General features: G+C 38.6%; 1 protein-coding gene across 3 annotated transcripts in view; it reads right to left on the bottom strand.

Annotated features, from left to right (window-relative positions):
- Positions 1 to 16,743, bottom strand: part of Capn7 (calpain 7) — a 46,310-nt gene extending 29,567 nt beyond the window's left edge. For 2 of the 3 annotated variants that reach the window (XM_006981528.4, XM_042284565.2), the window contains exons 1-6: positions 16,395 to 16,743; positions 13,006 to 13,114; positions 7,720 to 7,877; positions 6,766 to 6,833; positions 4,450 to 4,650; positions 1,216 to 1,302 (exon numbers count right to left, since the gene is read on the bottom strand). In XM_006981528.4, coding sequence (XP_006981590.1) covers positions 1,216 to 1,302; positions 4,450 to 4,650; positions 6,766 to 6,833; positions 7,720 to 7,877; positions 13,006 to 13,114; positions 16,395 to 16,496 — 725 coding nt within the window. In that variant the 5' untranslated portion in view covers positions 16,497 to 16,743. The remainder of the gene's footprint in view (positions 1 to 1,215; positions 1,303 to 4,449; positions 4,651 to 6,765; positions 6,834 to 7,719; positions 7,878 to 13,005; positions 13,115 to 16,394) is intronic. The other variant, XM_076544228.1, reaches the window with a different exon arrangement.
- Between the last annotated feature and the right edge of the window lie 667 nt (positions 16,744 to 17,410).

Here is a 17,410-nt window from a genome sequence, read left to right as displayed (position 1 = left end):
TTATAAAGTAGCAACAAAATAATTTTATGGCTAGGGGTCACCATATGAGGAACTGTAATAAAGGGTCACAACATTAGGAAAGGTGAGAACCACTGCTCTAAATTAAGTTAAATTATGGAGACCTTTTCCTGTCAATCTGTTAAACGAATTTTAAAATGTTTACAATTATTCTTCTTTTGATTATTCTCTATGCAAATATGAGAAAATATTGCCACTTAATTTTAGTATTCATCTATTCTTCCTCAAATTTAATTCATTCAGTAAATCTTGAGTATTTATTATATAACAGATACTGGCTAGATACAGGATGGGACCTAGTTAAACAACATGGTCTCTGTCCTCACGAAGTTTATAATTTCCAGTAGGAGACATGTATTAAGCAAGTAATTACCCAAAAAAGAAAAAGTGTGTGTATGGGGGGTGGGCAGGGTTACTTCCAACTGTGGAATTTAGGAATTCCAATTTAGGAATAGCAATTCCTAAATTAAAAGAGTCTTTTCTATGGTCATACCACCCTGAACATATTGATCTGTAAATTAAAGGAATTTCTGTATTTCATGTTTTACTTTTTCAATTATATTATTGAATTACCCCAAATTTTTATTGTTCATGCTGTTTTTCATTTGGACATTCTAGCATGAGAGAGTTAATTTATCTTAATTTGCTACATATAAACTGAAACCACAAATCTACATCTCCTTAAATATAATCACATACTAGAGTAAATACATACATGTAGCACATACCAGAGTGATTTACTCTTACAATTTAATACCAGTATCTTCTGTGTAGGTATTTGAGTACATCTCTAAACACTTAGATTAATTTCTGGACTTTTATCTATTGTAAGCCAATCACTAACTGGATAAATGTTTGCTCAGTACTTACTTTGTACCAAGTATTATATTAAGCACTATGTCTATAAGGTTAGGTTTAAAAAAAAATACCCATGAGCCCATGATGAAGCTAATTAAAATAAATGTGATATTGTGGTACTCTATCATGGTACTACATTAAACTGACAACTTCATGTTGCTCAGATCTTTATTTGGACTGTTTTATTTATTTTTCCACCTCTTTCCCATAAATACTCCTCTTTTCCAACCAATTTTGTACATAAATTTTAATTTCAAGGCTACAAATTAAAATGAACTTCAGAGTACTGAAAACTTCTTTAAATGATCTTAGAAGTAAAAGTTAAACGTGCTTACTTACCAAAAAGGCATTGGATAAGCAAAACGTTCCCTCAGATCAACACTCATGAAAGGAACATATTCTATACCATTTATTTTTGATGTTGTCCTATAAGACATAAGAAAAAGAGCTAACTTTTCAAGTCTATCTTAATCACCAATCTTAGTTAAACTCTAAGTTTAAATGACAGTAACTTCTCAGCCTTTTAGCTAATACCAAAGGTAAAATTTCAATGACAAAGTATGATACAGTATTAAACTGACAACTTCATAGTGTTCAAATCTTTATTTGGACAGTTTTGATAAGAAAAATACCAGAGAGTAACTGTTGTAATTCAATGCATTTTAATAAGAACATTCTTTTAAAATTAACTTCCTAGACTTGGGATGTAGCACAGTGGTAGCATTTTTGCCTATCATTTGTAAAAGGTTCAACCTTCAGCACAAAAATTTAATTAATTAACTAGTACAGCAACAGCAATGAAGAAAAAAAAAACCCACCTGATATCCACTACAAAAAACTGTCTTAAAATAGGCCTTAGTGTCCAATACAAGCTTACAAAGCCAAGTCTATCCTAAGCCCAAAGAAACAAAGCAATAACTTAGTTATCTGGGAATTTATAAATAAGCCAGGCAGTGGTGACCCAGGCCTTTAGTCCCAGCACTTTGGAGCAGAGGCAGACAAATCTGAGTTTGAGGCCATTCTGGTCTACAGAGTGAGTTCCAGATCAGTCAGGGCTACATAGAGCAACCCTGTCTTGAAAAACTAAAAACCAGTCAAATAAACAAACAAATAAAAAAACATGATAAACTCTGAAAAATGTGATCTATTTTCTAGCTATGGGAATATGGATGAGTCCTGGAAGAAAAAAGTGCCATAGAAACAGCTATGATCTATCCACAAACTCAGTGAGATTTGTAGAAGCTCCACATGTTTTATGTATATTAACTATTTCCTTTGGGAGTTTGTTATTGTTGTTTAATTGAGATAGAGCTTCACTATGTAACCCAGGTAATCAGGCTGGCCTCGAACTCAAAAATCCCTACATCAGCATCTTGAGTGCTGGAATTGCAGCACATACCACCATGTCCAGTAATTATTTCTTTCTTATACATCTACTTTTTTTTAAGAGTGTTGTAGTGTTTAGGTAATATACTCAGTGAATCTGAAGATTAATGCAGTCAGCAATGGATACAATAACTATTGAGACAGTGTATATTCATCTTCACTTGTATGAAGGATAGTTATGTTTTGAGAGAGTTGTTTTGTTAGTGTGGAATTTCAGATGTGTAGTACATATAAAAGTAGCATACAGATGCTGAGTAGCCAAAACGATGAATTCTCACTGTACTGGCTAGCCTTAATTGAGAAAATGCCTCCATAGGATCAGGCTGTAGGCAATCCTATAAGGTATTTTCTTAGTGATTGATTAACGAGAGCCCAGTCCATTGTGGGCAGGGCCATTACTGGACTGGTGGTCCTGCATTCTATAAGAAAGCAGGCTGAGCAAGCCAGTAAACAGCATCCCTCCATGGTATCTTTAGCTCCTGCCTCCAGGTTCCTGCTCTGCTTGAGTTTCTACCTGACTTCCTTTGATGATGAACAGTAAATAATGTGAAAACATAGCTGAATAATAAACCCTTTCCTCCCTAAAATGCTTTGGTCATGGTATTTTATCATAGTAATAGCAACCCTAACTAAGACACTCACTAATTTAAAACCTCAGCATTAAAAGGAACCTTTTTTTGATGTTTTGTTTCATACTGTGTTTGTTTACATACTATTTTTCCTAGGCAAAGGAACCAGGCTAATAGATGTATAACCAAAATCTTCAGGAAGAAAAGATGCCCTGAAAGCTATGACCAAGGAGTGAACACTGATCCTTTCATCAGCTCAATCTCAGGAAAACTCAAAATTAACACCTATATGACCTGCCCAACTCAAATACAGCCAGCTGGCTCAATGGTTTATCTTCTTTCAACTAATCAACTGATTCAAAAGAGAGTAAAGGATCTCTACATTATTGTGGGTCTTGCTGTTTGTTATTGTTTTTTTGAGGCCGGGTCTCCTTTGTAGCCCAGGCTGGCCTTGAACCTGAAATTGTTAAGTCTCCTCCCTCCAGAGTGCTGGGATTACAGGTAAATGCTATGCCAAGATTAGAATTTGAATTTTTAATAGCCCCCAAGGCTGCTTTCAAATGAACTGAGCTGTCTGTCTACAACAGGAGTTCGTGAACATTTTCTGTAAAGATTGACATAATATACAGTTTAGGTTTTACAAAGTGGTCTCTGTCATAATTCTACTGTTCGCATTTTTTTTAATAACTTTTGTTTTGTTTTCAAGACAGGGTTTCTCTGTGTAGCTTTGTGCCTTTCCTGGAACTCCCTTTGTAGACCAGGCTGGCCTTGAACTCACAGAGATCTGCCTTCCTCTGCCTCCCAAGTGCTGGGATTAAAGGCGTGCACCACCACCGCCCGGCTTTTAATAACTTTTTAAGATTTATTTATTTTTATGTATGTAGTGCTCCATCTGCATGTATGCCTGCATGCCAGAAGAAGGCATCAGATCCCATTATAGATGGTTGTGAGCCCCATGTGGTTGGTGGGAATTGAACTCAGGACCTCTAGAAGAGGTGCCAATGCTCTTAAATTCTGAGCTATCTCTCCAGCCCCTCATTTTTTTTTTTAACTCTTAAAAGATGAAAAAGTAGCCGGTGGTGGAGGTGCACACCTTTAATCCCAGCACTTGGGAGGCAGAAGCCAGTGGATCTCTGTGAGTTCAAGGCCAGCCTGGTCTACAGAGAGAACTCCAGGACACCCAGGGATACCCAGAAGAACCCTATCTCGAAATGCCCTCCCACCCCACAAAACAAAAGTATTCTCAACTCTAGACTTTCATTTGCTGGTTACTTCAAAGCAACCCTCCACCCCCGTGAGAGCTGTGGTTACAAAGGTGCACAGAGAATAAACAGCCTGCCATAACTGCTACGCTCCCCAATCTTTAGGACTCAATTATGCAGAGACCAGGATTATAAAAAAAAAAAAAAAGCATAGGAAAAAATGCTAACACTAAAACATATTAGAACCAGCAAGTTGGGTGGTTCTACTCTGTAACTATTCAAGCTGATATACAATGTAATGCACAGTTAAATAATAGCACAACGTATCACAACAAAGTTCTGAAGGTAATTCAGAGTGAGAGTCTCCACTGATTATGTTTAAAGTTTTCATTACCCTGAGTCATGAGTGGATTTACCTGAGCACTTCTATTTCTTCTGCTGTGTATCTCTGTCCTTGGGCATCACATGACTGTGGACTTAAAAATGGCTGAGGCTTTTCTAGGAAAGGATTAGATCCTAGAGGAAAATGTGTTCTTACTGGAGGAGTCTTCGTTTTCATATTTGTTGCTTTGAGTTTGCAAAACGGCTTTGTCAGAGGTTCACTCAATGCTTCTGCTCTAAAACAGAACCACAGAAGAACTGTTCCAGTTTTCTTCTTACATTTAGGATTTTGTTTCTTATGAGACAAGATCTCATGAAGAGACTGGCCTCAAACTTGCTCTGTAGCAGTGTGACCTTGAAGCCCTGATCCTCCTGCCTCTACCTCTTAAGTGTAGCATTTAGACTTACAGGACACAAAACTTACTTTGAGTTAGTAAAGCATCATAACGTAAAATCAGTTCACAAAATCCTTACATACTAATCAAATTTTCTCTATGTAAAATACTGCACATACTTTGTACATACTACTTAAATGAACATTTATTTATTCTACATCAGCCACTATGCAGGTAAAGGGTGTATAATAGTGTATAAATCCTATCCTTAAGATTTTGTGGCTGTTAAAGACAATGGTGTCAAAATGATAGATGCCAGGACAGAAGCATTTCATGCAAATAAATAAATATACAAAAAGAAATAAGAGCCCTAATGACCAAGAAAAGAGGGTGAATCAAGGGAAGGGTGCTTAGACTTAATGCTTGGGTCTTAGAGAAATTCATCTGCAGTGAAGAAACAGATCCAGAATGTGCAGTAGTATCAAAGAGCAGAGTAACTTCAAAAGGATGGATATAGGCCCCGTGAAAAGTACAAATGAGAGGCAGCAGGAGATGAAGTGAGAGGAAAGCAGGAATTGATGACAGAGGACATCACATGATATGCAAGGGGATTTTGACTGTTCTGTCAAAAAACTAACAAGCTAAAAATGTTCTTCACCTAAGATCTACATATTAGCTTCATGAGTCTTATAACACTCCAAAATTATATGCCAAGAATACTAGATGTACATTTTCCTAGAAAAAAGGTCCTTAATCTTCAACAGATCATCAAACGAGCCTCTAATTGACACCTCAACCCACCTACCTTTGCTTAGGATGAACTCAGAAATACTAGATGGTTTATTTACACAAGAATAAAAATCAACCATGTTTCTAACTGGTAAAAGAAATCATGATGGAAAAGGCAACTGAGTCTGGTGAACATGGTAACTCCATGTCCTGGGAACTGGACAAGGCAACTATGTCATGAATTTGGGTAAACAAACTAAAGCTTGGCTGATGATGAAGCAGAAAAGGGATGAGTTATACCACAATAAAAGGGCCAGAACATAGGTATAGGCAGAGCTTCAAACTGAGATAATTTCAAAAATTCACATTCTAGAAACAGATGAAATTTCTACTCCTTTCCTTTGCAATAAAGTAGTTTTCTACCTCAACTCTTGAAAGAGGCATAATTTACTTACACAGATCCATTCATTGAGAAAGTACCTACTGAGCACATCTATGTTAGGCATTCTGCGAGGTGCTTACTTAAGCAGTGAACAAAATTGGCAAAAGTCTATCTTCACAAGCTTCCAGTTAGGGGATGAAGGCTGAATGTAGCACAGACATCAACAACAAACTGGTCTTTTCGTATATTCCACAATGGGGTAATACCAATGGAAAAGAATATTCAAAACAGGCAGAGCCATCAGAATGAAAGTGCAGGGGAGACTCAGCTTTATACAATGCTTACAGCAGTTCTCAGAAGTGACACAAGCAGGAGATGAAGGCAACACATATGGTGTGATGTTGAGAACAAATGCAAGGCCATTCTCAATGTCTATCTTTTAATAGTAACTCTGGAGGGCTTTCTGAAAAGGTTGTCTTGGAAGTCTGATATTATACAACACAGAGGAAGTATTCCATTTGAAATATGACTGTTGAGGGCTGGAAATATAGCTCAGTGGTAGAATGTTTGAATACCATGTACAAGACCCTGGGTTCAAGCCACAAAACTACCACAGACACTCAGTAATATCAGGGCAATAAAACAAATCAAATATCAGTTAGTTCTTGAAATAAGCAAAAATTAAAAGACTTCTTTACTAATGGGTGGGCTACTTAATTTGGTTTAAAGCAAGGAGATAGAGAGAAGGTAAATTTATTCAGTAAAAAAGGATAGACTTCTAAGTCTCAGCTTATTGGAGGAACATGTAGACCTCTACCACACATTAAGATGCTAAGGTTTTTTGTTTTTAAAGAAGACTACAATTCATGCTATCCATTGATAAGAATTTAAGTGACAAAACTCACCTATCTAGTGCCTGTCGAGCCAACTGTTTCAACTTATTTTGCAGAGTCTTATCAGCAGTTTCATAAGACTTAAGAGAAAGAGATAAACATTCTAAAGCATAGTTCTTTATTTTACTTAATCCATATTTTTATGCAAAAATAAAATATACTTCTTGAAATTATGAGTAAATAAAGACAACATTTTATTTCTATCTTTAAAGGTTATCACTTAAAACCATGTTGATTATTTTGTCACTGGGCTGAACTTAAAAGCCATTTGTGTAGACAAGTGCTAACTAGACCATAAATGTATAAACATGTACCATGGAAGGCTGAGCAGGAGGAACCCAGGGAGACCAGCACTTATCTATGTTCTCCAGGGTTATAGAAATCAAGGTAGACAGGTTTTTTTTACCACAACAGCCTGCCAAAAAGCTACCATCTGAAAGACAATGGGAACATCCTCCACTACTTTCTCTCATTCCTCTTCCAAATGCACGGTGCTCTTAAGTACTAGATGCCCTTTGATGCTAAACGTCTCAATCAAAGTCCATCTCAGACTTTGAGCACTCAGCATATAGATTTTATATTGCAAGTTAATGAAGGCTCTCCCAAACCACTACTTTATTTTTTTACTATGTGAAATTGAAAGAAGTTTATTCTAAATTCACAGATTCATGATAGTGAATCCTTCTTATAGTAGTTTTTAGTTACCAAGATAAACCTGAACAATTTAAAAATAAGCAAATATAATTTTTTTAAAAAAAACTGCTTAGTGATTCAGTAGCAGCAAAACTTTAGTAAGGTATAAAACTCTATTATTAATGTTCTACTCAACATTTTCAGTGATAATTAATTTATTATTAGTTTATTTATAATGATAGAAATTAGGGGTTTCTTCAAATTAAAATCTGTGAGCAAGGGAAGCAATTTCTTAACATAATTCCATCAAGTTTGACTCATAGCTACACCTACCGTTTTTAGACAGAGATCCACAGCTTCTGTATATAATTCTATGGCATCTTCCACATTCCCCTTTTCATCCTCATCAAAAGCTTGTGTAACAAGAAAATGGGCACGCTCTAGATCCAACTGATGCTTTGATTTCAAAGGATCAGCACTCTTTGACTGAACTAGTACAGAATGAAAAAATATGTAGAATGAATATTACTTAAATGCAGCCAGGAAACACCAACATTTTAATATATTTAAGACATTCTTTACCAAACTCTATATCCCTCATTTAAAATGCTTAGCAAAATATACAACACAAATCTCTTTTAAGAGGAATAATTTCTGCTTCTCTCTCTAATCTTAAGGCCCCTGCCCAAAGCCAATTATCCAGACATCAGAGACAGGATATTAGACATGCTTTATTAAAATTTTCCCCTGATTTTTTTCTTTCTACTAGCACTCCATTAAAATAAAAAGCAAAATAAAGGAATCTTCCTCTATTCTTCTTCCTCCATAAAAACACAGTAAAAACTCGGAAAATGCTATATACTAAGAAACACATAGGGCTGGGGGATAGCTCAGGGCAGAGTGAACTTGCTTCACAAAAGGCCCTGGGTTCTACGGCTAGTACCAGAAAAGGGGAAGAGGAGGGAGAGGAAGAGGAAGGAAAAGAGGAGGAAGGAAAGGAAGACGACAAGGAATGAGATGGGGGAGAAGCAAGCAGTCATCATATTTTAAGGTAATTTTTTTTTTAGTACAGACAATACTAGGCCCTGATGATAAAGTTCCTGCTTTTCTTATCCATCTAGGTCCAGAAGAAGCCATTAAGTTTTTATTGCTCTTTGAAATAAGAACTTCAATTTGTTTTTTGTTTTGTTTGTTTTGTTCTGAAAGATTTACTTCTGTGCATGGCTGTTTTGCCTACATGTAGGTCTGCATACCATGTGCATGCCTGGTGCCCTTGGAGGTCAGAAGAGGGTATCAGATTCCTTGGAACTGGAGTTACAGACAGTTGTGAGTCACCATGTGGATGCTAGAAATCAAATCTGGGTCCTCTGTAAGAACAAGTATTCTTATCTCCTGAGCCATCTCTCCAGTCCACAGCAAATGTGTAGATGCTCAGTATCATCAGCCCTCAAATAATGCACATCAAAACTCAATGAGATGGTACTTTATATCCATTAGAATGGCTAAAAATAAAGTCAATAAAAAGTCAATTCTGGTGGCAGAGCGCTGACTTCCCAGCACTTAGAAGGTGGAGACAGGAATATCTTTGAAGTTTGACAGCAAGACCTGGCCTTAAAAATAAATAAATAAATAAATAAATGAATGAATGAATGAATGAATGAATGAGTAAGTGTTGCAGAACTGAGGATATTGCTCAGTGGCAGAGCACTTGCTTAGCATGTATAAGGCCATTCATTCCCAGCACTCTCCACACAGAGAAGAGAAGGAGGGTGAGAGAGAGAGTGTTTATAACAGTAAGAACGTAGAGGAACTAAGAAACTGGAACCAGCTATGCTGCTGAGTGTACACAGTATACAATGTACAGTACACTATGTACACAATGTACATAGTACCTGAATGTACACAGCATTATTCACAATAGACAAAAGGGAGAAAATCCAAATATTACAACTTGATAAATGGGTAAACAGACTGTGGTGCGTTGATACAATGAAGAGGGGTGAAGTACTGCTACACACTACTGTTGTAGAATAATCTTTTTGTACACTATGAAGAAGTGTCACTCTGACTGGCCAATGGCTAGACAGGATTTCCAGGCACAGAGGACACTGGGAAGAAGAAGGGCCTAGATGCAAGGAGACACAAAGGAAACAGCATAGCAGGATGGAAAATATGCAGATGATGTAAACAAGCCTGGGGCAGCACAGAGATGAATAGAAATGGGTTAATTTAAGTTATAGGAGCTAGGTAAAAACAAGCCTAGGCTATCAGCCGAGTGTTCATAATTAATAATAAGTCTCCTTGCTAGGAGACTGGCTGGTGGGATAGAGAAAGACTGGCTACATTCTATAGCATGAATAAACCTTACAAACATTAAGCTCAGTGAAAGAAGCCAAATGACAAAAGAATAAGACAGTTCTATATTAGGTGATTCATTTCTATTAAATACCCACAATGAGAAACCTAAAGCAGAAAGTTAGTCTAGTAATCTTAATCTCTACATTTCATTTGTTAATTTCAAATTGATACTTTTCTCCACTCAGAAGTCAACCAATCCTGTCAAGATTTTCTTGACTATAAACAAGCTATTTTGAAATTTGAGGTTCTATTTTCTTTCTTTAAAAAAAAATTTGTTTTTGAGAGAGGGTCACATATAGCCCAGGCTGGCCTCAAATTTACTATGCTGTCAAGAATGACCTTAAACTTGATTATCTACCTCCAGCATGCTAGGATTACAGGTCTGTGGCACCACATGTACTTTATATGTTATGAAGAATCAAATCTAATTAGGCAGGCACTATACCAACTAAGCTACATCTCAATAAATGTAATCAAAATAAATTTTTATTTATCTATCTATTTATTTATAATTTGAGACAGAGCCTCATTATGTAGCCCAAGCCAGCCTCAAACTCAGACTCCTCCTGCCTCAATCTCCTAAGTATCTGGATTATAAGCATGCCTCATCATACCTGGCTAAAATTGAAATTCTTTTATTAGTAAAAGTCCTATTTTGCTTAAAGTGATAAATACAGAAACCACTGACTTCTCACAGATTACATATGCTACATTTACTGAAAATAAGGAAAATGTTAGTCAAACAAATTAAAAGATACTGTCTGCATTAAACTCTTTTCCAATTTCATCTCATTAGCATATTCTTTAAGAGATCAGTGTTATTCTTCTGTAGGAGATAATCATATTCATAGTATCAATTTTAGAATTTACTTCCCAGGATCAAATGCAATTTGTTTTTGTTCTGTATTGTTGCTATATTGCTAAGGCTGGTTTCAAATCCATAGACTCAAGTGATCTTTCTGCTTTAGACTCCTGAATACTGGGATGCAGGCTTAAGTGATCTTTCTGCTTTAGACTCCTGAATACTGGGATGCAGGCTTATACCACCATACCAGTTTAAAAGCAATTTAATACAAAGTAGGGAAATATTTCCTAATTCTCTAGGGAAAAATAATTTTGTATTTTTTCACAGTTGTTGGAAGAACTTGAAGGATTTAGAGACCACTGACTGAAATGAATATAATAACCCATGGAATAAGTGTGACTGTGTACATAAGACAGGGGAAGATGGAAATTCCCTCAGTTACTAGTTCCTATTCCTAAGCTAGTATCAACATACATTCTTTTCCTTCTAGAGAAGTCTACATTAACATTTAGCCTAACATGTTTCAGAAAGAGATTTCTACAACATTGCAATGTTTCTATTTTTAGGTTTCCATATTTGACTTAGGGCTTCCTGGGGGCTCCTCTTCCACCCATCCACTTACTATATAGCCCAAACATTGATTCAGTAGATGATTGTTGAAATAAACAAAAATATCTATAGGGAGGACAGGGAAATCATGGAAATAGTCCAGAAGAATTACTTTATGAACTTTAAAAATAATTTTCTTGAAAAATAGTATATGAAATAATGTGAATTATCTATTAAAACAAGATAATTACATTTAAGAGCTTCATTTACTTGGCTGGAAAAATGAAATTCCTTTTAATCATGCAGGGTCCTGTGCCCCTCCACACCCCATGTTAAGAAGGAAATTCAGAACCTCAAGTATGCTAAATAGGTCCTCCAACTGAACCACTCCCAGAGCTCCCAACAAGATATCATGAATGCAGCAATTAGTGTAACTTTCTATCAAGCAAAGTCCAATACACAGACAATTCCTACAACTCACGCAACTTCTGGACACTGTTTTAAAGTGGCCTACCAAGTTTTAAGAAGACTATTGCAGGCCAGGTGGTGGTGGCGCATGCCTTTAATCCCAGCACTCGGGAGGCAGAGGCAGGTGGATCTCTGTGAGTTCGAGGCCAGCTTGGTCTACAGAGCGAATTCCAGGAAAGACGCAAAGCTACACAGAGAAACCCTGTCTCAAAAAACCAAAAAAAAAGAAAAGAAAACTATTGCAACAGGGAATCAACAGCAAACAAAGCACACAGACTTTATCCTAATGATGTGCTTATGATTGTTTATTCCACTCAGAGTATGTGGTAGACAGTAAGAGAATTCTTCTAGAGTAAAAATCCTCTGGGAATTATTCCACAACAGAAAAAGGAAAAAAAAAAAAAAGAAAGAAAGAAAGAAAGAAAGAAAGAAAGAAAGAAAGAAAGAAAGAAAGAAAGAAAGAAAGAAAGAAAAGAAAAGAAAGGTTTAAAAAACATCCTAAAATAAATATATTTCTTTTTCTCTCTTTTTTGGCTTCTTTCTTTTTGTGTAGCCTTGGCCATCCTGGATCTCGCTCTGTAGACCAGACTAGTCTCGAACTCACAGAGATTCACCTGCCTCTGCCTCCAAGTGCTGGGATTAAAGGCGTGTGCCACCACCACCCAGAGAGATGAATATATTTCTAGGCCAAATGTCAGCAATATTTTTTTCTACCCAAATGAACAACAGATTTTGACACAAACCCTTTTTCTCTGACAAAACTCATCACTAAGCTTATACATACTCCTCTGTGGCACCAGCTATGCTCTTTATAATTAATATAAGCTGTCCCAGGTCTCTGCTTACACGCTGTCTTTCCAAGGTGTAGCATTTAAAAAGAGTTCGCCCAAGGTCTGTAGGTACAGAACACTGAACGAAAAGTCTGTGAATTTACTGTCTATTGCTGAAGTCCTTAAACAGTAAAGACAATTAGTGCCTTAACTTTAGTGTCAGAACTGACACTTTAAAAATAGGCTCTGACATGGTCCTCATCGCAACTTTGTCAATGATAAATTCAATGTAGAGAATTTACTATCTCTACAGCTAGAGAAAACTAGGAAAGTGTACTCTAACATTCTTCTTATAGATCTATTAATTTTTTTCCGTCATGATTTCTTAAATCTCTTTAAGAGATTCTTCTCAGTGAGCAGAAAGAGGAAGTATCAAGATCCAAGATGAAGCTGGGAAGTAGAAAGTGGGAAGCCTTTAATCCCAGCACTCAGTGAGTTTCAGGCTGGCCTGGTCTATAGGGTGAGTTTCAGGACAGCTAGGGGGAACACAGAGAAACCCTGTCTCAATACCCCCCAGCCCCAAAAAAGACCCAAGATGAAGAGGAAAGAGAAACACAGGAGTAAATGTGGTCCAAGACGAGGGAAAGGCAAGTGGCATCTTTGACTAACCTGCAGAATGAAGGGCTTGGACTCTTTCCAGATATTCACTGATCTTTTCTTGGATCCGTTCTAGGCTGGATCCTGCCATCTCAGCATAAATTAAGGCTTGTGCAGCTTCCTTAAAATATAATAATAATATAATTCAAAGAATCCAAAACACCTTCACAGTATGAATTTTAATTACTACTTTCTAATTATCTATTCATTTCATAACAAAACAAAAACATCTTCAAGTTTTTTTATATAGCAAATAAGTTATAAAATCTTCTAGTACCATTCTTTCCATTTTCAATATCCTTAATTTTTATATTCTGTTGAAAATTTAAGAACCCAGTTATTAAACATTTCTTCAGAACAGCTGTGACTTACATGTTTTCTGTTTTCCTTATGTGTAAATTATAGATTTTGAAAAGGCACGCTGAGTCTTAAGCATTAAAACAGGGGCTGGGGCTTAGCTAAGCACAGCAGTTGCCTAGCGTGTGTAAAGCCCTGGGTTCAATATCCAGGACCATCAAAACCAAAACCAAATCAATAAAACCATCACCAAAACATCAATTAAAAAAAATCACAAGAAATTGTAAATGTTAGAAGTCTCACAGTAGAATATAATAAAGTAGATTTCAGGTTTTTTTTGGGTTTTGTTTTTGCTTCTTTTTTAATTTTATTTTATAATTTTAATTTAATTTTACATATCAGCCACGGATTCCCTTGTTCTCCCCCCTCCCGCCCCCCTTCCCCCCAGCCCACCCCCCATTCCCATCTCCTCCATGGCAAAGACTCCCCTGAGGATTGAGTTCAACTTGGTAGATTCAGTCCAGGCAGGTCCAGTCCCCTCCTCCCAGGCTGAGCCAAGTGTCCCTGTATAAGCCCCAGGTTCCAAACAACCAGCACATGCAATGAGCACAGGACCCGGTCCCACTGCCTGGATGCCTCCCAAACAGATCAAGCTAATCAACTGTCTCACTTATCCAGAGGGCCTGATCCAGTTGGGGGCTCCTCAGCTATTGGTTCATAGTTCATGTGTTTCCATTCGTTTGGCTATTTGTCCCTGTGCTTTTTCCAACCTTGGTCTCAACAATTCTCGCTCATATAAACCCTCCTCTTTCTCGCCAATTGGACTCCTAGAGCTCCACCTGGGGCCTGGCCATGGATCTCTGCATTCAGTTCCCTCAAGTCATTGGATGAGGAGAACAAGGAATAAGAGACCATGATAAATGAAGACCACATGAGAACAGGAAGAAGCAAAGTGCTATAGAGGCCCACAAAAATCTACAAAGATACCTCCACAATAGACTACTGGCAATGGTCGAGAGACAGCCCAAACTAACCCACTCTGGTGATAGGATGGCCAAACACCCTAACTGTCATGCTTGATTTCAGTTTTATGAAACAAACTTAACTAAGAAAGCCTAATTTGCCTTCCCGTTTTCCATAACTTCCATAACCAGTTGTACTATGGCTAGTAAGGAAGAGCTTGCATTTCCCCTTCACTGTTCTAAGGTTGACAATGCTACCACCTAGAAAGAGCAGACAGAGTCCTGCAAGGGACAGCCCCTCTCAGCAGGAACTGAGCATGTGCTACAACTCATGGGCCTCCTGCTGTTTCCAAAGCAGTTACCACTGGGCTTCATTTTGCAAGCCTAGTTTTAAACAGAAGTTGTTGAACTGATCCCTACAAAATCAATAAATGCAGTTTACACCCCATGGGAAATTCAACCACAAAAGCCAGGTGGGTTAGAAAATATGACTTCTTCAAGGTCCATACAGCAGGTATTTTTTTCAAGGGAGAAAAAATAATTTCCATACAAACATTAAACATATAGCATAATTTTTAAAATACATTATACCTCAATAAGCTGAACTTCTTGTACATAAATTAAACATTAATTCTGAGTATAGTTTACTCCTCACTTGTAAGTACTGATTTTCAAATAATCACCTTGCATTTTTAAAAAAGTCAAATAACTATCAATTTTATTTTACTCATTTCATTTATATTCAAAAACATAATCAGGGGCAAAGCACAACTGCTCCCCCCCTTTCTCTCTCTCTCTCTCTCTCTCTCCCTTCCCCACTCCCTCCAAACAGGGTCTCATACGTCCAGAGCTGGCTGGTCCTCCTGACTCCTGGTTTTATGCAGCATTGGAGATCCATAGCACTAATTATTTTTTTATTTTTTAAACTTCCTTAAGGATGACTTTTAATTCTTAAATGACAACTGCTAAAATAAAAAAGCTGAATAGTTTCTTTTGTTTTAGATCAAGTTATTTTTATATGGTACTTTTCGGTTTTGGTTTTTGAAACAAAGTCTTACAATGTAGCAGCCCAAGCTGGCCTGAACTCCTTGATCCTCGTACCTCTTTGTACTGTGTGCTGCTGGGATTACAAGCAAATAAGAAGGTGCTGTTGGGCTATATGGCACTGTGTTACTGGCTTAGTAGTTCTGAAGCCGTTTCCCAAAACTAAAACAGAATTTTCTTTTAAGGAACTATCACCTGGTAGTCAGGCATGGTGGCACATTCCTGAAATGTCAACTTTGGCAAGGCTAAGGCAAAAGGACATCAAATTTGAAATCAGCCTCCACTATATAGCAAGACAAAAGTCTCTAAAATGTACAGTAGATTTTAAAATAAAAGCAATAAAACGAGAGCAGAAAGCAAACCATCTTTTATTGATAGCACGTATGCTGGGGGCTGGGTGGAGTGTTTTTACTACTTCTGTATAGTCACGGATGTCCACATCATGAAGATATAACAGGAGAGGTGCGCTGCAAACCCTCAGGATTGGAGAGCACAGGATAAACTGTGGAAGCGCATAACCTTTTGATTTAGCAATTGTGCTCCCAGTCATTCATCCCAAATAAGAATCACAAATGTTCAAAAAATTAGCTCTAAGGATATTAAGCGCACCATTACATTGCTGGACCACAAACTACCGAATAAGCTGCAAATGTGGCACATGCAAGCCACCAAATATTATCTAGGCACAATGCAGAAGTGAGGTGTTACAACAGTATAAACGACATGATTCAAGTTTTGGAGTGAAAACCCCGCATACACACATACGTTTAGAAAAACCACCATGAGTATATACATGTGTATATGCATCCAATGCTAAAGAGATGAATTTCCTTCCTACTTCACTTTTTCTTTTCGACATCGAACATGCACTATTGGCTCGTTAGGACATATCACCCACGGCTGGCTACACATCAGGGCCGAGGGACAGCGAGCAGGCAGGCCATTCACTCCCCATCCCACCTCGCGCCACCGCAGGTAGCAGAGCAGCGGGCACCTGCCAGCGTGGACTGCGGCCTGAGGACAGGACCCCGCCCCTCCGTCTCGGGCTCCGCCAGCGCTCGCTCCAGTGACTCGGCCCGAGCCGGTGCCTGGCCCTACCTTGTAGTAAAACACGGCCTCGGAGTAGCGGCCTTCATGGTCGCGCTGCACCGCCAGCCGCGCGAACTGCACGGCGTCCCGCTCCAGCGCCGTCGCGTCCATGGCGCCCAGGCCCCGAGCCGGGGGAGGCAGACAGGCCCTGACGCCGGCCCGCGCCGCCGGGAGACGCTGCGGCGAGAACCGGGGACCCCGCGGGCGGAGCGGCAAAGTTTACTTTCGAGGGCAGGGCGGAGGAAGGGAGGACGGAGCCGCTACCACCTCAGACGCGCCCGGGCGGCTGCCGGAGCTGAGCAGACTCTGCTCGGAGCCCTCCCGGCCGCCCCACCTCGGGTCCTCGCTCCGCCCACTGGCGGCATTGCGCAGGCGCAGTCGACCCTAGAGGCGCCTACAGGAGAGGGCGGGGCTCAATTCGACCGCAGGTGGGCGGGGCCAGAACACTGTCCAGTGGGATTGGGCGAGAGGAAGCAGGTGCCAAGTCGAAGCGGAGAGCTTCTCTGTGGCTTGTCCGGAAGGCGGTACCTGTAAGGTTGTTGCCGACAGTTCCGGTTTGGCTTAAAAGGAGCCTGAGGTTTATGGAGCCTTTTATCCACTAAGTATGAGAAGGGTAGGCGGAAAGAAACAATCAGTAGCATCTCCCGTCGCCAACTAGATTAACTAAGGATAAATTAGAGATATGAAGTGAGGCTAGGAGGTGCTCTTGAGATGATCTGCTAATGTTCATTTTCCACAAACTGAAACATGACCTTATATGGCTCCCCAAGGAACACCTATGTGTGGTATTGTTTCAATTGTCTACGAACCAGACGATGTATTTTTTACTTGTATCTTTAGGCAGGTTTAACCTTGTAATTAAATACCAGGTGAGAGTTTGATTGCTTTCTTCTGTCCCCTTAAAAGTTTGAATTCAGCAGTGATGATAGTGAACGAATGGCAGATTCTAGAACTAGGATGAAATTCAAAATTCATGTTGAGTCCAAGTAGCAAGTCTTGACAAAATTATATATTGTATGATTCCT

The sequence above is a fragment of the Peromyscus maniculatus genome, chromosome 9, assembly GCF_049852395.1.
Source record: "Peromyscus maniculatus bairdii isolate BWxNUB_F1_BW_parent chromosome 9, HU_Pman_BW_mat_3.1, whole genome shotgun sequence".
NCBI lineage: Eukaryota > Metazoa > Chordata > Mammalia > Rodentia > Cricetidae > Peromyscus > Peromyscus maniculatus.
This window is presented reverse-complemented; position numbering and strand designations above follow the sequence as displayed.